The 22,879-nt window shown below is 38.9% G+C and overlaps 1 protein-coding gene across 1 annotated transcript in view; it reads right to left on the bottom strand.

Moving 5' to 3' along the window:
* COL22A1 (collagen type XXII alpha 1 chain) overlaps window positions 1-22,879 on the bottom strand; it is a gene marked incomplete at both ends in the record, with an annotated part of 197,594 nt that overhangs the window by 76,811 nt on the left and 97,904 nt on the right. The window contains 8 exons of the mRNA XM_079533383.1: window positions 8,488-8,541; window positions 9,255-9,308; window positions 9,899-9,928; window positions 10,915-10,950; window positions 12,317-12,370; window positions 14,204-14,257; window positions 18,175-18,219; window positions 20,311-20,364. Of these exons, the coding sequence (XP_079389509.1) occupies window positions 8,488-8,541; window positions 9,255-9,308; window positions 9,899-9,928; window positions 10,915-10,950; window positions 12,317-12,370; window positions 14,204-14,257; window positions 18,175-18,219; window positions 20,311-20,364 (381 nt within the window). The remainder of the gene's footprint in view (window positions 1-8,487; window positions 8,542-9,254; window positions 9,309-9,898; window positions 9,929-10,914; window positions 10,951-12,316; window positions 12,371-14,203; window positions 14,258-18,174; window positions 18,220-20,310; window positions 20,365-22,879) is intronic.

Below are 22,879 nucleotides of genomic sequence, written 5' to 3'. Positions count from 1 at the left end.
GTCCAGAAAAAATTTATGCAATTCCTGTTGACTTAAATGAGTGAAACAAGTAAAATATCACAAGCAAATCAAGTTTACATCATATTTTATCTGATTTTGACTAAGTTCAGTTAGCTGACATGTCAGAATCTGATCTTTTCCATAATTTTTTTCACAACAGAAGTATCATCTCTCATACACAGAAAAGTTTAGAAGGAAAATTAAATGAATTATTATGAAGTGCTTGGGTACCAGGAAGAGTTTGCATTCATTACCAAGCTCCTGATACCAACAGGAATCTACCTAATATGCTCAAATACATGCACTATTCATGAGCAGTCCTTCCACTTACTCAACATCTGTCAATTCATTCTTTGTCAAACCCCATTTTCACCTCAGGATCTCACGTCACCACATGAATCAACACGTTTTCTAGGTAAATACTCTAGATGGATTTTGTCAACTGCCAAAGTGACCACAGAAGACACCCCCTTAAAAAATCTTGTATAAAATATTAAAATTAAAATATCTGCACCTCATCTTACAATGCATGTGCAACTTTGGTTCCATTTAGAAACATTAATTCAGAGAGCACAAATGAATGCAGAGCAGAAACTTGATATATAATTGATACATTGTGAAGGAGAATAATGGTATTAGCTCCCAAAGTAATCACCTTAAATCACAGAATCAGAATTATTTGTATTGGAAGGGTCTTTTATAGGGTCATCCAGTTCAACCTCAAATCAGATATTGAAAGCTGGAGAGCATGAATACACCCCATTGTGCACTTAATACGACACCATAATGACTGATTGTCATGATGTTGGCTGGAATAGAGGTCTGAATGATGCCATATTTTAGATTCTTGAGGTGATAACACAGGGATTAGTTGTTGCAGAGTATACCCATGAACTTTTCAGCTCCTCACACTGCTCTGAAAGCAAGGAGCAGGGGGCACAAGGTGGCGGGAGAGGACAGAAGCAGGACAGGTGGCCCAAACTGACCAAAGAAATATAATATACCAGCAATAAAAGCTGGAGAAAAGAAAGAAAAAGCAGGGAATACTCAGAGTTGATAGCATTTGTCTTCCCAAGAAGTGGTTTCATGTGATGAGTCCTGCTTTCCTCAAAGTGCTGAACATCTGTCTGCTAATGGGAAGGAGTGAATGATTTTCTGGTTTTGCTTTCCTTGAGCACATATCTTCTGCTTTACTTAGAATACTCTCTTAATTACCACCCATGAGTTCTTGCACTTTTACCTTTCCAATGCTCCTCCCCTTCCCACTTGGGGAGAGTAGGCAAGCAGCCGTGCACAACACTGATGCATGACTGATGCACAGGACAGCAAAATCCCAATGAGACTCTTAGTGTTGCAACTGAAAAGATGTGAGTAGTGCATAAGGATCTTATATTAGTGGTCCACTGTTGTATGACTTCAATGACTTTATAACTTAAGAGCATTGTCTAGCTGTGCTTTTCTGAATATGCTCATTTCAAAAACCTGGTCCCATATGATAAAATTATTTGGGGAAGCTGAGGAACGAGTAGAAGCTACAGCTTCTTCCTGAGGTGTTCTTAAAAGCTGAGAAAGGGAGGAAGGACAAATTTTGCCTCCTGGGATAAGTATATACTAGCTGCTCTGTTTCCACACATTGGCCAGGCACACTAATCTGCAGCAGCAATAACAGATGTGAAAGGAGCCTATCCTTTTCTTGAGTATAACATTGAAAAACTTTGCTACTTTTCAAAACACCAAAAAATCCCTTTCAGCAGCATATAATTATATTGACACAGAGACTGAGAGTGTAATTTCCCATTGTGAAGAGAACATTTCGGCTGCTCAGAGGTTAGCCAAAATCAAACTACAACAGAGTTACTCCATAGTATTACAGCCTGTCTGGAAAGTACAAAAATACTTGCTGGGCGAAATTATACCTATGAGAGCAATGCTCAGTGAAATGTCACATCACCTAATAATATGACAGAGAAAACTAGCAATTATGCTCTGTTACTTACGGCAAGAATCAGCTAAGTGTGTAAGAACATCTACCTTCTACTATATGAAATATGTTATTTGTCTTCATCAGCAATTTGAATAATAGCACAGTTAAAAATGTGCTTTATTGGAAATGTGTTTACCTCAATGACAGTTACAGTTTATTTTTGGATTTAATCTACACCATCAATCCTTTCTTCCTTCTTTCTATTCATTTACCTAATTTTTACTTCTGTGCTGCTGAACTTCACACGGGGAAGGCAAAATCACCTGAACAGTTCAAGCACCCCCAAATGCATATAAACTCAACTAAGCTTTGGAAACTGTCATACAGAAGACATAGAAACAAGGGGAATTGTTAGCTTCACACTGCTAGGAGGGAAACTGGGAAAGGCTCTAGCCTGTTTCTTCTCTTGCTATGCAATACCCTAAACAGCTGTATATTCTCATAGCATGGTTATCACTGAAATTTGGCCCCAACCTTTTGGTACCAAATACATAGAGGGAACCTTAACTGTGAATTAATATAACTGCTAGCATAAATGCTAGGTTAGATGATAGGATTATGCTTTCAGTCATGTTCCTTTACCTGTATATAAACAGCAGTGGTAACCAATAGTTGAACTCCCCAAAGGCACCTTTTACAGGCTCCATATGCACTGAACATAGGCAATAAATTAAGAATCAAGAGCATCTTCGTGGCTTGAGAATGCAAATACCACTGGGGATAGCCAGCATGTGGGTGATTACATGGAACTGCTATAATAAAGAGAAATAAAAACCATTAGGACTACTGGACATTAAGAGAAGTTACACCTTTGAACTGCCTCTTTCCAAAAAGTCTGCCTTGTTTGCTGGGCAAACTGTTTTTCTTCTGGATTATCTCCCTAATATTGATATCTCCAGGGGGAGATGTGCTATCAGCACTTTCTTTCTCAATTCATATTATGAGAAGCCAGAACAGCAACAACTCACCTAAAGAGGAGAAAGGGAGGTCAAGAAGGGGAAAGTCTAATACCTGTTTTTCCGTCCTGCTATTAAAACATAAAGAAGAGTTCAGTAGCCCCCAGAGATCTGGGAAATTTATCTCCAACATTACAGCTAACAGTGATAAAACTATCAACCTCTCTTCTGGGCAGAGGGTATGCCCTGAACCCAGTAATCCACAGTTTTAACAGAACCCTTCAGACTAAACTGTAAAACAAGTACGTAGCACTTACTGAGACTCAGCTTTGTTAATCTGGTTGTAAAGAGTCAAGAAGGCTGATAAGCTTTTTGTGCTGCTCTGATTTCAGGGATAAACATTCAGGGGATGTGGACCCCGGCACACGAAAACATGCTGAAACATGACAGTTGAATTAAAGACACAGAAGACCCCCTTAGGTAATTCACCCTTGGAGCTGCAGTAGTTCCTATTGCCTCCAGCCTGACAAAATACAATCCTGAACTTCAAAATTCACTCATGAAAGAAGGATCTGGCAGTATATTTTTTACGTTATCTCTGTTTTGACATCCAACCAACTCCCATTCTATGCTTGACTCTGCACAAATTATCTTGTGCACCAAGTCGAAAAAGGTGGAATTACTTATCAGTCTGATTCAGGTACAGTGAAGTCTTAATCATAGATAAGGAAATTCATTAAAGAGTACAATTTTTAAAACATATTTTCCATCAAGAATTTTTTTTTTTTTCCCACAAGACCATTCTTACTATTCTATGAGACTCGTATTTTTTAGTGTTTTTCACCATTCTTCGAGCATGGGAAAATTCTGACAATACAAATTCAGAAAACTAGGCTGCAATGCATCACATCCAAAGTCGGTCTAGTTAGCTGCTACCTCACACTTAAATGGAAAGTACTCTTCTAGGATAAGTAAGTGTTTTCTCTTGGTTTGTTTATCAACATTTCAATCACTTGAATCAATTTGCACCATTTCAGTGGGATGAACTTTTTTCTCTACATTTATTTGGAGCACACTTCAGAAGAACCCTGTGTTTAGTCTAGATTACACTAAGGTCTGTGTGCTTTCCATGAGCATATCAGATAAACACCTTTTGTGTCTGTCATGCAAGAAAGGTTAGGATTATTTCCTTTATTTCTAACAATAAGATGTGTGAAAAGACTTTGAAGCACAATCAGAGTACTTCAAACTCTCTTCCATTTCTCAGAAAGAAGACAGAAAGAGAGGAGGAAAAAAGAAGAAGAACTAAAATGAATCCAGACTCTCAGTGTTCTGCCTCCTTTTTTTTCAGGCAATTTTAGTAAAATCAGAGAAAGAGTACTGTCACTGAATGATCTTAGGGATGGGTGAGAAGAGCGATGCTTTGTTCTTTGCACTGTGTGCAATCAATATAAGGGTATTGTTGTCAAAATATAGACCTCAGGTGCTAGGCACTTGGAAGCAGCTGTCCAATAAAAAGAACATAATTCAGTTGTGTGGTTTAGGTTGGAAATGTTATCTCCTCCTCTCAAGACAAGATTGGAAGATAAAAGTGAATTATCAGATTAGCAGTTCAGCAGTGATAGTGAGGGGATTACGCAGAATTTTTTTGTATCCATAAATGACTTCAAGACCTGCAACTAAACCAGACTAGTGGAGAAGTGCTTTTAAATGTACAAATGGTGATTTGTCTTCCCAACCTATGCAGCCTTCTTAGCATGTTGCCACTGTGTGTAGCCCTCCTATTATCTTCTGGGTTGAAGATCTATGTCTGGAAGCATGCATTATTACATGCTCCTAGGAATGAGCTGCAGGAAGAAGAGGTTCATATACAGCAAGGTGAGCTTCTGATAAATTTGGCAATCAGATTGCTGCAATAACATAAGCTTTATTTTAGACCATAACACCTCCTGCACTTCCTGCTTAATTTTTCTAAATAAAGCAATATGAAGATAATCAATCATACCTATAGGTCAGCTTGGGAACAACTTCTCTGTAAAGCCCAGTAGAATCTACTTCAGAGACAGCCCCCGCTGTCTCAGACTGCATCTTCTTGCAGAACAGTGATTCCAGCCTTCAGGAACACTTTCTGGGACTCACCAGTTACCTCTGTGCTTTCAAGAGCAGCTGTGTGTGAGCATCCTGATTAGATGTCCACAGCTTCTGAAAGAGCACAGTGTTGCTCTATGTTCCATGGAGAAGCCAATGTAAAGTTCTTGGAGTCCATAGGCTGCAATCCTTATTTGGTGGTGAGGCACCAAATGCAAAAGATAAGCATTATCCTGGTCAGAAGCCCTGGGCCAACAGAAGCCCTGATGACCAGTGTTCAACTCCCCCCCCTGGTTATTCAGTCACGTTCATGTGAAACATAAGCAGAACATTCTGCAGATGCTCTAAGAATTGTACAGTCTAAGCAGGGGTGATTGGAAAAGTCTTATTTTGGACAAAATGCACAATAAGTGCCTTTATATGAAAGATTAAGTTTGCAATAATCATTTTAAGAAATTAATCCCCCACTTCCTTTCCTATAAAACAAATGGTGTCTCTGTAAATAATGTGCCTTGTTTACTGCCAACTATGCTAACCCACATATTCTTTTATTTCTTCAGCAGTAACTGGAACCAAAGTTCATGCCAAAAGAATATCATGCTTCCTTTTTTCTTAGAAATCTTTCTGAAAATTATGACTCTGCTCTTGTTGGCCAGACTATCATTAGGATATTTGGAACAGTATGTCATCTACTGTGAAATTTCATTTACACTGTGTAGGTAGCCCCAGCATCATATTTCTGACATCAACCAACAATGGCTTTGTCTTCACAGACCTCAAAAACTTCCACTGCCAGTGGACTGTCTTATGAGGCACACACTCCCCTATAAAATTGTTCCAAACATTTTCAGTCCATAAGTAGCCGATGTCAGTTGCACTACAGCTAACTGAAATGTTGCAGCCTTCTAAGAACTCCAACAGAAGTTTGTATGTACAGTACATATCAGGACAGAAGACCTGTATGTGTGTGCATCATTTTTATCTAAACCTCAACTGTGGACCATATGGCCAAGCTGAAGTTGAACCATACTGCAAAACAGTAACTGTTCTACATTAGCCCCTCTTTGCAGCATGTTACTTGATAGGGTCCTGAAGTCAAGCAGATCAGAAGCTGGAATTTACCTTTGCACTGTAATCTGTGTATTATGTTACAAGATAATAATGCAGAACAGTTATATAGTCCCTCAAGAATGAAATTTTCAAGATATATAAACTGGTGTAACATCAAATCCTGGAACCCCACCTGTATAAAATTCCACCCACAAGAAGCAGCAGAAGGATCAGCCAAGTAGATAGTGAGTTTCATCTATTCAACACAAGATCTACTAAAAACACTGGAAAGGAGACCCAAATCTGCCATTGGCTGTTTCTGACTTTCTGTCCTCACCAGAACATGAAAGGCTATACCTACATTAGCAAATACAATGGGCCAGGACAAGTGCAAAGATCACAGATATTCATGTACAAACGTACAGACAAACTCCCTTTTACAAAGAAGGATGTCACTTTATCACATAGAGACATTGGGGGGAGATTGCTTCTTGGCATGACTCAAAACTGTGCTGTGAAACATGGTTAGAGTTAAACTCATACTGTCACTACTGCTTTAGTTCTGTTTGGTGTGCTCATTGTGCTCACACTGTTATCTAACCATACACACCTGCCACTATTTACAGCAGACACAGAGATGGAGAGATGTGACTAATGCCTTGCAACAGGGCTGGACTCACAACCAAACTGCAGCGTTGTGACCACATCCTCATGGCGCCACGGCTTCAGAGCCAGCCTTTACCTCACACCCAGTCATTTAAAAACAGACTTGAATAGATACTTGCTAATATTTCTGTTCATGGCATTTTAAGTACTACAGGTTTTTTAGAGAAATACTTGTTCTTGCAGCCAAATTTAAGAGAGATGGTAATCAATGCCTGGATCCATGCTTAAGCAAGAACTATGTTAATGATGACTCAGCAGCATCTGCTAATCAGGTCTCTCTCCCACATCTGTAGGTTACCCATGTAGCTCTACCAACCTCAAGGTTTTGATTCAGCTCAGATATTTAATCATTGAATAGTGGTTTTTAATTAAAAAAAAATATCTATCACCTAAGATGGTTGGTGACTAATAAAGACCCTCAGGAAAAGTAACCAGCTAGACACAACAGAGTCAGGGAAACATTCAAACTCAGTGTGTATCAAATGACATCTCTAATCAAATGATCATTAGCAGGAGCATTTTGTATTGTGTGGCAGACCCTGACAGATCACTGTCCTTTACTCAGCTAATATGTTCTATTAATCTTATTCAAAAAGCAGTGTTTCACAGCAGGCTTTAAAACCACGCCAAATCAGAGCTTGTCAACTCATAAGTAAAGCACAGCAAAGTTATTTGCAAAAGGCATAAGCTGATATTTTCTAAACACTGGAAAACTACAAAAAAGCAAGTAAATGACCTTTTCCACTGTAGCATTAACATGAAGACTGCAAGCATCATCTTCTCCAGCAAAAGATTCTCAAAAAGCCTAGCATACAGTTCAATTCAATATCAAGCAACTCAACTGGAAGTCTGCAGAAAACCATCTACTAAAAAATGTATGCCAAAGTTGTATTGTCCTCTGCCTTCCCATACTCACATTAGTGCTCTCAAGGTGAAACAAAAACAGAATGGCTTCACTTTGTAATATGCATTCTAAGCATCTTTGGAGTTCATTTCCAAGACAACAGCATTTCTCTGAAATTTCAACTTGTCCATCTTCTTAGTGGTTCCACATTCAGATTCATATCTTAATAGGGGTGATACTACTCCAAGTTTCACTTGCAGCAGGACTCTATTTTAACATTTTTAGGAATTAAAGCTTTTTTAAGACTCTTCCAATCCATTTTCCACCTAAAATGAGGTGATTTTGTAGGTCATTTTCCCAGGCTTGGCAAGTTGAAAAATAGCTTCTTTGAGACTTCCACAGGAAATTCTGTCAGATTTTACATTCTTATAGCATTTACCAATAAGCATGGCACAAGGTGATATTTGTCAGTGCTCAAAATATATTTCCAGCAGATTTTTATTTTTTCTAATTAGTCACTGCTTTTTCTATAGAAAATATTTTGCTTTGTTTTTTAAAGACTAACCATGTGGCTGAGTGTGGCTTAGGAATATTCCTTTAGAAAATAAAGTTTCCATTAATTCTACCTCTGATAAACATCAATATAATTAACATAGGATCCCATGGGAAAGAGGAGTAAGAATCATCTTGACAGCAAGGAGCAGAGACAAAGACAGGAGAGCAAAGGACGAGGAAGAAAATTTCCCAGGGCAACAGGGCATTGCAATACAGTTTGTGGAATCCAAGAGGTACTGAATGTTGCTGGACCATAAAGAAGAAATAGGAAAAAGGATCCAGGCTTCAAGGATCCTTAAATAAATGGAAAAGTATACATAAAATGAGTAAAAATACCAATTCTTACTGAACGCTGCTGTCCCTGGCCTACTGAGACTTAACATTAAATTAAAAGAGCAACTCACCCTTTGACCTGGTAAACCTGGGACTCCAGGCTTGCCCTCTAGACCAGCCTCTCCCTTTAAAAGTAGAAGTATTTTTAGAAGGTTAAGCAAGTAAGAAAAACTAACGAACTTTTAAACTGTTTCCTAATAATGCTGGGCTACAGTTACTGCATGACACTTAGACAACACTTATCTGATAGTTATGTTGTCCTGTGAGAGGAAGAGAATAAGAAAATGGCATACAGAAAAATGACAATTCCTTGATTAAATACAAAGTACACAACAATGTTTAAATCACATAATCAAAATCAGATTTACCTAAGTAAACCTTCACAACACCATCAATTTTATAAAACCAATCAACAGTGTAACACAAGGAAAAATTAAAAAGTGAGGAAATGCAGAGTGTGTGCAAATCAGGCAGCAGTCTAATGTGAAATTTACCACATAGTTGTGTTATAAAACGTACCCAGAAGACATAAATAAGTAAAAAGAATGCAGGTGTGCCTAAATTATTGCAAATACTGTGTTGTATTCCTTGCTGAGATACAAACACACATACCCACCTCTTATTATAGCTGGGACATTGTGGCATAAAGCCAACCACTTTGCAGCAACCATTCTTTGATCATTAGTCTATGACAGCTTACAGGTTTTTCTGGTGAAGAAAACTGTGGGCAATGTATAAGATCTTAGTAATGGGTAACGTATAATGTTGTGCATATATGCCTCACATCAGTCTGAGTTTCAGATTCTGAGGACTGTAAGCAGTAAGAAAAATTACTTACCGGGAGTCCAGGAAGTCCAGGTTGGCCTTGAGGTCCTCGTGGGCCAGGCTCTCCCTGCAGAAAGAAGTTAAGAAAATAAAGTATTAAAATACTGGCAGAAAAAATAATGTGGGCATAGTTCTCATACAGGTAAGCTGTACAGGACCTACACCACCCCTTTCCTCATTGTTCCCAAAGCAGCAGTACAGGGACCAGCTGATTTAATTCTTAGCTACTTGAATTACCAGCACTGATTGCAGTGCATGCAGAATGATCCATCGATGCCTAGTCATCATTTAACCATGACTCTCTCTTCCTCAAAGGTTGTAAGTTAACAAAGACACTGGGCTTCCCTGGATATTCCAAATACAGTTTAACTTTTATATTAACACTGTCCAAATTTTAAAGAATTGCATGGCTCAATCTTTCCAACTTACACTTGTCACTCATGTTAGATTCACTGCACTTCAAAAGGACATTACCCTTTTCCCTCTCGTTTAAGTTTATAGTCCCCACTATATGTTAACTTGTTTCTTGGTTCTCTGACAATGCTTCTATCCACCTTAATTTTAAAATGCCATTTTAAAGCAAAATCTAATCTAACAGGCAGTTGAAGCACATAAAACACCTTTGCAATGGATGCACAGATATTAAATCTCTCTTACTTGCTCTCCTTTCAGGCCTTCAGAAGGTACCTGTAATAAAAATGTAGAGTCATCAGAGGGAAAACTGAAAAAGACAACAAAGAAGGTTGGAGTATGACTGTCCCACACAGTGTATTCTTCTCCTCTCATCATTCCCCAGTGTGCATGCTGGAGGGATATATTCTATTCAAGCAAATCAGGGTTTGCTCGCTCAGCTGTCTGTGACAGGATTTGTGTGGCTGTATAAGCAGTAAGATAGTTCATTATCTCATCAACATAAACTAGTTAGTAAGCACACCTCAATGCAACCAAAGTGGCTGTGACAGACAGCTGTCGGTCATCTCAGTGCTTCATTGGCACAATTTTCTATTCAGTGTTACTCGTCTCAGTGGCTGTTTTAACGTTTTCCACCAATAGACCTGAAGGACTATTTCCTAACTTTTAATCCATTTTTTGGAAAGCAAAATGGATGTACCCCAAAAGCTTTGTTACCATCCCCTGCAGAAATCAGTCTTAAACCTCTCCTCTGCATGCTTTTCTGTGTATTTTCTTTCTCCGCGCATTCGGAAATTAACTCTAGACATCTTGTGCCCCTGCTAATGATACTTTTGGTTTCACTGAAGGCATCACTGAAGAGAAAGGGATGCTTAAAAGCACGTTAAGCTTGTGCCACAGCAAAGATCAGCCTCTCCTTATGTTCTCAGTTTGCTCTCTTTTCCACTTTTGTCGCCAGTGGCTCTGTGACCATCATGGAAAACTCACAGTCATGTCACAGCATTGCTTTATCAGATGTACCTGAGGTGATGCTTTCTTTTCAAGTCCTCATCTTCACACTTCAAAATCTCCCAAAATTATTGGCAGCACATCTCCTTATTTAACTTATCTTCATAAATCTTAACTGGCATAAATTTCACTTTTTAAAATCCATTTAAGAATATTGCATTTAAGAGAGCCTTCAAATTCCCATCTCCCATCTTCTATTTTCACACAATAAAGCTTACAATATTTGATTAAGATAACAAAAACAAAAATCTTACTGAAGACCCTGGCAATCCGGGGAGCCCTGGTTCACCCTGCAGGAAAAAAACAAAAATGAAAAAGAAAGAAAAAAAAAGGAAGTTAAGACAAAGCACAGCATAACACAAAACATAACATAGAGCAAAAGCAGACCTCTCAGCTTTTTCCAATTTCTGTACCATCCCAGAGTTGATAGATACGAATACGCAACCCCATTTAACTTTTCTCCACTCTGCATATGAATACAAGCAGGAACTGATTGTCTTTTGTTACTATAATCATTGACATACATCAGTTTCAGTAATACTGCCTTAAAATGGTGCCTTTTTCCTCAAGTCATTTTTACAGTGCAGAATGACGTTATAAGAATTTGCTTTAGCACTGAGATGCTACATCCACTCTGCATGATTTACTGCCACCCAGGCTAACAATTTGTTCCAGCAGTTCGTCTCCAGCAGAGCCCACTATTTATCATGCTTTAAGACTAAGACTCCAGAAAGTATCTCCTCTACTTTAGGTACAGTCCAATGCAAAAATGATCACTTAGCTTCCTTTCACACTCTATTTCTTCATTATTTATGTAAGTCTCTGCTTGACCCAACATACCATTCATTTTCTTTTCTCTTTTCTTAAGACAAGTTTAATTACTATTGGTTATTTATTCTAAAGAAGGTCCACAGCATGAAGAGGCATACATCATCTACAATGAAAATGGAGCAAGGAGCTAAACGTTTTCTGGAAGAGCCAGATGCAGCCACAAAAGAGATAAGGACAAAGACTTATGAATCAAGATTGTTCTTTGCTTCACTCATGCTGAAGCACAAATATCTTCCTATCTCTTGTTAACTCCACAGAATAAGAAAATCAGAGAATCACTTGGTTGGAGGAGACCTTCAAGATCATCAAGTCCAACCTATGGATAAGCTCTCCTTCTGAAACCTCACTTAGACCTTCTGAATATGAATCAGAAAGTAATTGGATTCATTTTGATGTCTGTATTCTTGGGTAAGGCTCACTACTTGGATGAGAAAAGGAGAAATAAAACCCAGAGCTAGGAATATCTTCCTATTTATGCTAAAGAAATAGGGAATATCAAAAACATGTCAGCATGAGCAAGAAGGAAAAGATAAGGTTGTCCTGGAAACTTTAGTAACCCTGCAAAATAATGAAGTTATTTTACTTCCACAAAGAAGGTTAAGCCTTGAGCAGCAGAGCTATAACCAGATCTGTTTTACCCCTCACTTACGCCTATGTCTGACTGAAGCAATATCAGAAAAGTTACACAATTATTTCTATACAAGTTTCACTTACACACAAATGTAAGAAGAAGCCGACAGCCCTGATATTTCCAGCACTGGGGACTCATGGAGGAAGTAATAAATGTGTCTTCAAACCTCTTCCATGCATGCCACCCCAACTCACCTTTTCTCCTTTGGGCCCACTGCCACCTGGAGGGCCTGGGCTGCCAGCAGGACCCTAGGAAAAAAAAGAAAGAAAAACTTTGTTTTACATGCACCATACATCAATTGTAGTTTCCCTTAAAGTACTGGGGAAACAGAAGGTTGCAGGTTTGGATGTTAACACTACAATCAGCTATGTCCAACTGCACAGCAGTATAAGCTAATGCACACAAGACTGCTTTGTCTCTACTACATAGACAAGAAGGGGAATAAGGATGGAGATGCCATGGCAAGCACGGTAACAGCCCTCCAATTCCAGCTGGTTGAAGAGGATTGCACATCAAGGAGTATATCAGTGTCAAAAATTTAGGATAAAGTGCAGGCTTGAAGATTTGCCCACTGCTAAGTGTCAAGACATGAAAAAGGCAGAAAAGCTTCAGAATAACGCAACTTCTGTAATAGGCTGTCAGCTGGAGAAATTGTTCCTGAGAAGCAGTAAACATCAGCATCCACCTTTACATCCTTCTGCAATTTCTTGCTTCATCCACACTTGCTGCAAGTGCAGTTTTGTAAACAATGCAATGGGCACAGTGAACATAGTTCATTGAGATTGCAGTGCCGCATCTCACACCAGGAAACATTTCCATCTTATAAGGATAGTGATAAACACTAACATGAGAAATACTTCATAGTATAGGATAAAACATGGCTGAGGAACAGAGCAGAGAGAAAGTGATGATTAATGATCAAACCTCCCACACAGAAACAGAAAGAAAAAAAAAGAAAAAAAAAAAAAGTAGCATGATAATCTCTATCGCCTCGCAGAAAGGAAGGTGTAGTTTAACAAAGGCTAGGATTGTTTACGACACTATAGCTTGCCATCTTAATAATCTGAACAGGAAGCAAAATGACTTCCTAACCAAATCAAATCGATCCTTTGATTTCCAAAGGAGCAAAAGCAAAGTAGTTAGGCAGCTTCTCAACTTCTGCAAATGAGAAAACATGCATTCAAGTGACCCTTTACACAGAGGGAGCAGTGACGGATAGTGACTAGAATGCAGATGTAGTAGGCTCAAGGGTGACAACAATAGCTGCATGACTTTTGCCAAATTACAACCCATTTTAGTCTTTTTTTCCTACTCCATCCTCTGCTTTTTAGACCAGAAGATCCTTAAGAATGTCTATCATTAGGTATAGTACTCTGAGTAATGAAAACATCTTGTGGGATGTATGGATAGTAGTTTTAGATACAGACAGAGCATTATCTCTCTAATCAGCAGAAGTATACTGATTTTATAGAATATCTTTCCAGTTTTATCTTGTTTCAAAAATGCAAATAGTTCCAAGATTTTATACTGAAAAAGAAATCAAACACATTAAATCCAGTTCTCCTCCTTTCAAGTTGTGGGTGGAAAAAATCCACAACTTTATAAAAGTCATTTTTATGTATGCTTCCTTAAGTCTTTAATGAAAATTCAGACAGACTTCTACTCTATTGTGTTCCAAGCACAGGCACTTTTAAATGCATACTGTGTTATAAATTAATTCTTAAAGAGAAGGAAATAAATAAATAAATAAATAAACAAATAAATAAATAAATAGATGAAAAAATAAAAGTGGAAAGAGAAAAGGAAAAGAGAAAATAGAAGGAAAAAAAAAACAGGAAAAAAGAAAAACAGAAAAAGAAGAAAAGGTGTAAAAAAGTAAAATAAGGGGAAAAGAGAAAAAGAAAAAGTGAGGAAAAAATAATAAGGAACATCAAAGTGTGCCAACACAGAGCCTTAGGATAAGGATTCTAAAAACTGCAGATGCAAGAGTCCTGCCATAACTCACCAGTTGTCCAGTACAGCTCACAGATTTAAAGCAACTTGTGCTCACTGCAAAGAAAAGCCTCCAGTTGAGGATTTACCTGTTTTCCTTCCACACCTGGCTTTCCTGGGAACCCGTCTAAACCTCGTTCTCCCTGCAGGAGGATGAGAAAGAACCATTATAACAAATCTATGATGTTTGGACCAGTGTTCTACAAGAGCCATCTATGTTATTCCTTTCAAGCATAAAGATACAACAAGAGCAATTCATATAATCCCAATAGAGAAAATGCCTGAAGAATTGTACTCCACAAAATTGCTGGGAGCATCCAGAAATGAGGTGAGCCAAGTGTAGTGATTAATAAACTTTTATCCCTTATAACTTTGCTAAGTGTTGCCACTTGTCTGTCTAGAAAAGTCAGCATCAGGTATCTGAGATGTGAATTTTGAGATGAGAAGTGGTTGTATGCCAGATCTCCACCTGGGCATCCGTCCTCTACCTGCTGAGCCAGGTTCATGTAAACCAGATAAATTGTACCCGGAGAACATCAATCTGGAACAGCTCTAACAAAAATAATGAAGCCACAATGCAGCAACAGGTCACTTTTAGACAGATAAATGCTTTATTTTTCGCCTTTGTTTTCCTTAACCTGAGGAATCAATTAATCTGTTCTAAAATGCTTTCTGAGATGTACAGTCCCCTAAAGTCCACAGGCAATTTATTCCACTACTTTACTTTCAATTCCTGTAGATATATTTTTTACCCTACATCTAAACTTGACTTTTCTTGCTACTGTTTCGAACAAGTACTTCTTTCCTAAGCCCCCTGGAGAGAAGGAACAGGCTGTTCCCTTCATCTTTACAATGGCCTTTTATGTATCTGAAGACTTAGAAAACTTCCCCTTAGAACTTCAAACCCCAGACTAAACAACCTCAATACTTTCAACTTTTCTTAAAGGGCATATTTTTCAGACCTCTTATCATTTTTGCTTCTCTTATTTGGGCATTATTCAATTTTCCCATGCCTGCACTGTAACTGGATGCCTGAAGCTGAGCTCAGCTGAGGCTAGCTCTGAGAAGAAAGATTATTTCACAATTTGTAGACTACTCTTCTGTTTTACTCTTCTGTCAACTTCAGCTCTGCTGTATTACATCTTAGGGACCATTTTGAATTCTGATCCTGACCTCTACTGTACCCCCATAGTCAAACTTAATACACACATTTCATATTTTATAAAGCAGGTTCTCAAGAGAAATGATGACAAGATCCCATGCTCTCATTAAACTTATTTTTCCTTAGAGATTGTGCCCCTTTCCCATGTAGCCACTTCAGTTTAAAACTCTTTGAATAGGGTCTTTCTCTTACTGCATAATTGCTCAAATCTCTGTAAACATAACACTTTTTGCCTCAATCCTGCACGTGCTGCTGAATTCAAATGATCAAATGATGCACACACAGCTAGTGCTAACATAAAAGTACATGTAAAAACAAACTGTAAACAAGGAGTAACGGCAGAGAGCAGAGTATTAACTTTACTTTTTTTTGTATGTTTGTTTTTTGTTTTTTGTTTTACTTTCTGGAATATTTAATTCTTATCAATATCCCACAGTAAGTCTATCAGACCTTTGTTATTATTTGCATTGGATTTAATTTGAAGTCTGCCTTAATTCAGCATTCAGAAATGGATTTGCAAATCAACTGATTTATTTTCGCCCTTTAGACAATCAACCAGCCTCGTAACAAAAGGTTATTTCAAAAAGATGCACTCAGGGAGTTAAATTGGAGAGAAACCCTACAAAAAGCAGCTGAAAAACCACTGTAAGATATCCAGACCTACTTGATACTGGGGCAGTAGTTTCCAAGTTCAAAAAACATTTGCAATGCCTAACTGAACTGTGAGCATCCTGAATCTGAGACTTGCAGGAAATGACAATCTGGTGGGTTGCTGACAAAATGAGCACTCTATCCTCAAGAGAATGTTTTAGCATCAATACACTGCAGCAGTGAGTACTTCACACATGCTCATTCATCTGCCAAAACAGAAAAGAGTCAATATTCCTACTGCTAGTAACTGGGAAAGGCAAATGTATTATTTATACAAATGCAAACACTAGAGGTGTTTGTAACTGTTCCAAAGAACTGTGTGTTCCAATGTTTCTTCAGAAAAAAAAAAATGTTACTGTATATTACTTTTTTCTTTCTTTGAAAAAGGCCATTTAGATAAAGTATATTTTTCCTGAAAAGAAAAAAAAAAATCTCCAAAAGATTTATTCTCAAATTTTCACTTTGGCACTCACTTTCCTTCCCTTGCTGAAAGAAACTGATGCAACAGTAGGCACTGATATATTGAAAACAGAATTCTACGGAAGTCCACAGTGAGCCCACTGGACACAAAAAGATGTGAGCTGTCACTTCCTTTATGCAGCGGGTCTCCTGAAGTGCAGATGTAACCAACAGTTCTGGGTTTGGGAGCCTCACTATAAAACCTCAGTATTTTCATTAGGGGTCATAGGATATAAGAACACAATGGCAAGATGGGATACTACCATGGGATGTTAGGTCTTTTGTCATATTAGACATACTAAGGTAGCTGTGGCACTGAGGGATATGAGTTAGAGGGCATGATGGGGATGGGTTGTTGGTTAGACTAGATGATTTTAGTGGTCTTTTTCAATCTTAATGATTCTGTGAGATTCTATGAATAGACCAATACTCAGTGCATGGGTTAGCACTTTTGTGTGATGCAATAAACACTCTTCTTCTCAGGCAGAGAAGAAACACAGGTTGCGTAGGTGTCAGTCTTCAAATTACAGACTGAAGAGCAGACAGGGAAATATTTGGCCCGCCACATCAACGCCCACTGTTTTCTGCAGCAATAGCAGCTGGTGAAAGTTAAAGTAATGGCAGTGGGTGCTCTGAGAAGAGCATTAGAGTCAAGAAAAAAATCAAAGCACAATTGCTGTAGCAGAGATCTGTCTGCTTCAGGAAAAAGAATAGAAAAAAATACAGGAAAAGGAGAGTAAAAAAACAATCACTGTTTGTTCATATCTTTGTAATGAAACAAAACCTAATTCATCTCTTTTGCACTTCAATCTTTCTTTAGTTTAATCAGTCATCAGCCCACACACAGCTCCAGCTTCCTCTCCCATCATAGTGATGTCAGAAAGATGGATTTCCTTCTGGGAACCAAATATTCCAGCAGATTAGACAACTTCACCTCCAGAAAAGCAGCAGAGGAAACTATACACAACATACCAAGCCAGTCCTGCCTGGAGGAAAAGATGGACAACTTTGGCTGGGCTGAGAGCATGGTTGTGCCATATGTCCCATCGTTTTTCAGAGCAGGATCTGCCCAGCACCCATTTCTCCTGGCAGTGTCATATCTAAGAAACTTTGAGCAGTAGCTGGCAGATCTGCAGCAAAATGTGGGCATATCTGGGATCTCTCCAAACATGATGAGCAAACTGAAATAATGAAAAACTCTGTGTCTGCCTGGCTCTCCTAAATGCACACTGTGGGTATAATGGGCGCTTCATTTCTTTCCTTAAACCAACGTAGTTCAAATCCCAGAGAATCCTATGCTGTGTAAAACCACTAATTCCAGACAGAAGAGAGCAGGAAATTGGAAGCAGCACTTGTTGGACGAAGCTCCTAATAGAGAAACTACCTTGTACTCATAAAAAACTGAGCTTATAGTGATGAGAGAATACAGAAATGTGGAAGTTGTATAATTTCAGAAACTACAGTGAGACAGAGAAATGCTGGATGAAGACTTATTTTAGAGATCACACTGTGCACAGTGCGGACACCCCACTAATACTCAATGGCATCCTATTATCCGAATCTTCCTCTCTTTTCCTCTCTCCCCAGCTACACACAGATCTAAATGTAAGCTTAGTAGACAGCAAAGATCTGCAGACTCCTCCAGCACTCTCATGGGAGGCCGTTTGTGGACAGTATTAGAAGGTGCAGAGCAGTTAAGAAACTCTCCATCATTACCCTTCAGATCTGCTGGCCTAAAGGACAAAGGTAAAGAATAGTGTGGCTTTTTGAAGTATGCAGAAGGAATACCTTGTCTCCTCGTGTTCCCTTTTCTCCTCTTTCTCCTTGTAAACCCTAGAAATAAGAGGAAAAAGAGATTATACAACTCAATGCAAGAAGGCACATAATTCCTCCAATTAGTCACCAAATCAATGGATGTCTGCACAGTCTATTCAAGTAACCCTCAAGGACATTTACTGTGTTACCAGTCCTCAGAGTTGGCCACAAGCATGGTCTAAGAAGATTCACAGAGCAAGGATGACCTGTGGTCCCAAGACCATGTGTAATAATATGTTGCTGCAACTCTGCAATTGTTCCCAGACACCTAATCCTCCTGCCAGCAGCAATGTGGAGGGACAGGGAACACATCACAGCTGCAGATGATCTGGAAACCATCCAACGCTGAGCATTTTTCATGTTGCTCACAAAAAATGAGAACTTAGGTAAAAGACAATACTGCTGGAAAAACCTATTGCATAAACAAGGAAGAATGCCCATTCCTGGTGGTTTTGGATGCAGTAGCTAGACAGACAGCAGGTACCTCTGAGAATCAACAAATGCTAAATAATCCCTGTCCTGGAGAACAAAGTGTATTTGTGCACTGTGAAACCAATGCTGGAATTCAACTGGATGGTATAATTCATCTCCTCCCTGGTACATCAGAATAATTTGCAGGAGATTGGTTTGATGAATGACAGCAATGCCAACACTGGAGATCAACTCAATGGGCAGGAATGGATTTCACTCTCTCTTGGCACAGGAAGCACCATCTATTTTGTAGCAACTGTGCAATCAGCTAATGGCTACAGGCAGACAAATACGCTCAGTCAGTAGTGACCTTTCTAAAACTGCTGAAGCTTAAATCACTTATTATAATATATTTATTTTTAAACTTTACACTACACTGAAGACTGAACTCCAAGCTAATGAGAACTATCTGTCTGGAATTATTTGTTCCATAGGATAACTTATCTAACTATTATGATATTCAGATTTCATGCTATGCCTGACTGTGAGCTAACTGCACAGTCCTGTCTATCTCTAATGACCTGAAATGAGCATGCACTGCTTCCATACTGCAAAGCAATAACCACACTATTTCCAAAAAACAGATGAGGTGAGGTTTTAAACATGGCTCTTTTAATGCAGCAATAACCATGGGGCCCTCATATACACTGTGTGGATGATTGCAGCCTTGTTGCTCCCCAACTCAAGCCAAATGTCAGTCTGATGATGGAGATGAACACAGTCTCTAGTGACAGTGTACTACATGCAGATGCTTTGCTTCTCATACATAAAGGAAAGTCAAGGAGCAGGAGGAATATTCTCAGATCTTTGTCCATTTATCTCATTCATGTTTCAAGAATGCGCAGCATGGGCAGGTAATGAGGTAATGCCTGAACTGTATTCATGTCATTTTCTTCAGGCTAAACTGAGTTCAGCTCTACAGCGAAGCTGCATGCACCTGTGCAAAGACAAAAGTGCCCACGCTATTCTGAACATGTTGGGCCTCTTTGTAGTGAGTTTTAAAGAAAGACCTTGGCTGGTACAGGGAAATCTTCCAGTATGTGAACATGTCTGGTATGCCATTAAAGCACATTGATGTATAGCCAGGTTATTAAAAATCAAAAACTCCTATCAGTCTTTGCAACACCTGCTTTAAGACTGCTTGTGTAATTAGAAAGGTGAGACCACAAGACAGGGACAACATGATTTATTTTGGTATTGCTGTCCACTCATTCAAGGCAAGTTTGTCCCATGAGCCCAAAGTGTTGTTTACTGACAGTTTTGAAAATATGATTGGAAATTTGCTGACAATTGGTGTTTCTGTTTGGTGTTATGATGAAGTTTTCAAGCACCATATAAATGGTGCATCAACACAGACCAAAGCAATCGCATTACAGTGGGAGTATCACAAAATTCCCAGTTGTTATCTTGGTAATCAAGTCATTATTACTGACAATTCTCTAGGTACAGATCTCATTTAAAGAAGTCAGAAGAAACTCAATAAAGTCAAGAAAGTGTTACAATTTGGGCACAGTACAGGTAAGAGGTCAGATACACAATATGCAGGTTAATTAAAAAAAAAAAATAGTGGGCAGAACATACTGAAAAACTGGATAAAGTTTCTAGAGTATCAAAAACTTAATAATAATCATAACTTACCGGTGCTCCTACGTAGCCTTTAATACCTGGGGGACCCTGTTTTCCCTCAGATCCCTGGCAAAGAATTGAGATAAAGTAAAATAACAAACATTTTCACATAAAAGACTAAGGAAAAAAAAACACTTATTCAGAAATGTAACATACTTCTTGATTTATAGAAATCTGTTGATACTTCCTGACTGTCTCAGCACTAATATACAGAGTAGCACTTGACTTTTCATCTACTTACCCAAAGTGGCACCCTACTGTTTTTCGCTGTCCCTACTGCAATACAAACAGGCAATAGCAAGTTTTACTCTTCTGCTTTCAGTATTGCCCTACAAAGGCAAACTATCATATGAAGCTTCCTCTCGAGATCATTTCAGAGGTAAAACACTTACTAAACTGGGTGGTGAGGTGGTCCCATTAAAAGGGAAAGACATTTTATGGAAAGACCTGGCAGGCAGAAAGAGCAGGCAAGAAACAACTACATGACTACACTAACAAGAGAAAAGTCCTGCACCTGCAATGGCACAACAACAGAACCCTGTACAGGCTAGGATCTTTGTTACTGAAAGGGACCGTGGTGCCCTGGTAGACAACAAACTGAACATGAGTCAGCTGCATCACTGAAGGCAAATCATATCCTGTTCGACAAAACCTGCAGCACCGTGTCCAGTTCTGGTCCCAGCAATACATAAAAGATGCACAAATGGTTCAAAGGAAGAGAACCACAGACATGATCAAAGGTCTGGAGAACGTGAACCATGAGGAAAGACTGAAGCAGTCTTGTAACCATGGAGTACAGAAGGCTCAGAAGTACCTCATCACACTATTCTAGTATTTAAAGGGTGGCTACAAAGAATACCAAGGCTCTCTTTTCAGAAAGAGACATATGGAGAAGACGAAAAGGGGAAACCGTGTACTAGCTACAAAAAAAAAGGTTTTACTTTGATGTAAGAGAGAATTTTTTTTTGCAGTGAGAACAATGAATCACTAGAGCTATCTCCTGAGGAACATGGTAGGATCTCCATCATGGAGGTTTTCAATCATGACTGGACAGGGCGCTAGATAGGATCATAGAATCATAGAATCATAGAATCACCAAGGCTGGAAAAGACCTAAAAGATCATCCAGTCCAACCGTTCACCTATTCCCAATAGCTCCCACTAAACCATGTCCCTCAACACAACATCCAGTCAGATAGCATCATCTAGGTTCCTTCTTCTCACAAAAGTTTGGATCTTATGATCAAGGTCCATTCCATTCTAGGCTGTACCATGATTCTATATTCCCAAAGGCAAAATAGACTACATCTTCACTGTAGATAAGAGAAACGCAAGAGTATCAGAGGTGTTTCAAAAGTTCTTCAGCTGGTTGTGCACTGATTTTCTTCCTTGAGATGGTAAAATTAAATAGAAAGCACTCTTACTGATTGCTTTGATGTGCCCTTCAACACCTGTTAATGGTCTGGATCCCCAGATGAATAGGATCGGCCCTCTGAACAAACTTGTGGTGACAGCCTTGGCCTGACAAGGTAGCCAAGGCTTTCTTGGTTGGCTTCTTACATCATATTCCTGGCCAATTATCTTGTTTCTTATCTGACTTTCCTTCTTTTTACATCACCCATCTGGTTAATTTCAGCACTGGATTGCTGCATTGGATAGGGCTTTGAAACAGATCAGGATTGCATTTTAAAATTATTTCTGCATTTCTTATTGCTGGATGTTTCTTATTAAAATATACATATTTAAATTAAAAAAAAAAAAAAAAAGATTTAAAATCACAGTTCTTGTCTTCAATGAACTGTTAGCAGAAATGGGGCTTTTTTGTCCCAACACAAGTGTTCTGGAGGCTATTCATGCTGCACCACTGTTTACAATTTGCCTTAGTCCAAATGACAATCTCATTTGCAACAGCTGTTAAGCACAAACCTGGCAGGCTGGCTGAACTGTAGTTGGCAAGCTTCTCACAACTGTTTTAAGCAAAGCATTGCCAAAACTGTCCCCTCCTTTTGCCACAGAGGACTTTGTTCTTTAAAACAGAGGAAACCGTGCCCTGAAGCTTGTGAGCAGTTCATCAGCCCAGTTTTAAAAGAATTGAACGCGTGTTCAGTATGGAAACCAACCATGCCACAGAGTCCTGGGGAGATTCACAAACAAGTTAACAAGAGCTGAGTATACGCACAATCAAAGTTGGCTCTGAGACCTCTACATCATCTGGCACCTGAGGACCTCTGCAGTGTCAGCTGTGGAAGTTCTCTAAGAGCAGAGAAAGAGCAGGTACACGCTTAATCTGTCCTCAGAGTGCAGAAAAATAATACTATCAAATTTCAGGTAAAACCTCTGGGGAAACAAAAGCCTGCTATTAGTTGTCCAGATTATCAACATCCAACTCAGACTGTTACATAAATCATGGTTATAACAGTCAGCAAAAGTTATATATAGAGAAAGTGAATTTGTCTGGGAAGACTTGCTGATCCCACTCAAGGCCTGTGCTGAGATCATGTCTGGTAAACCAGAGAAGTGTGAGACCTTCGACAGCTGAAGTGAACAAGAATGAGGAAATTTGTCACAATTAAAACCTTACT

Source organism: Tetrao urogallus (assembly GCF_951394365.1).
Source record: "Tetrao urogallus genome assembly, chromosome: 3".
Lineage (NCBI taxonomy): Eukaryota > Metazoa > Chordata > Aves > Galliformes > Phasianidae > Tetrao > Tetrao urogallus.
This window is presented reverse-complemented; position numbering and strand designations above follow the sequence as displayed.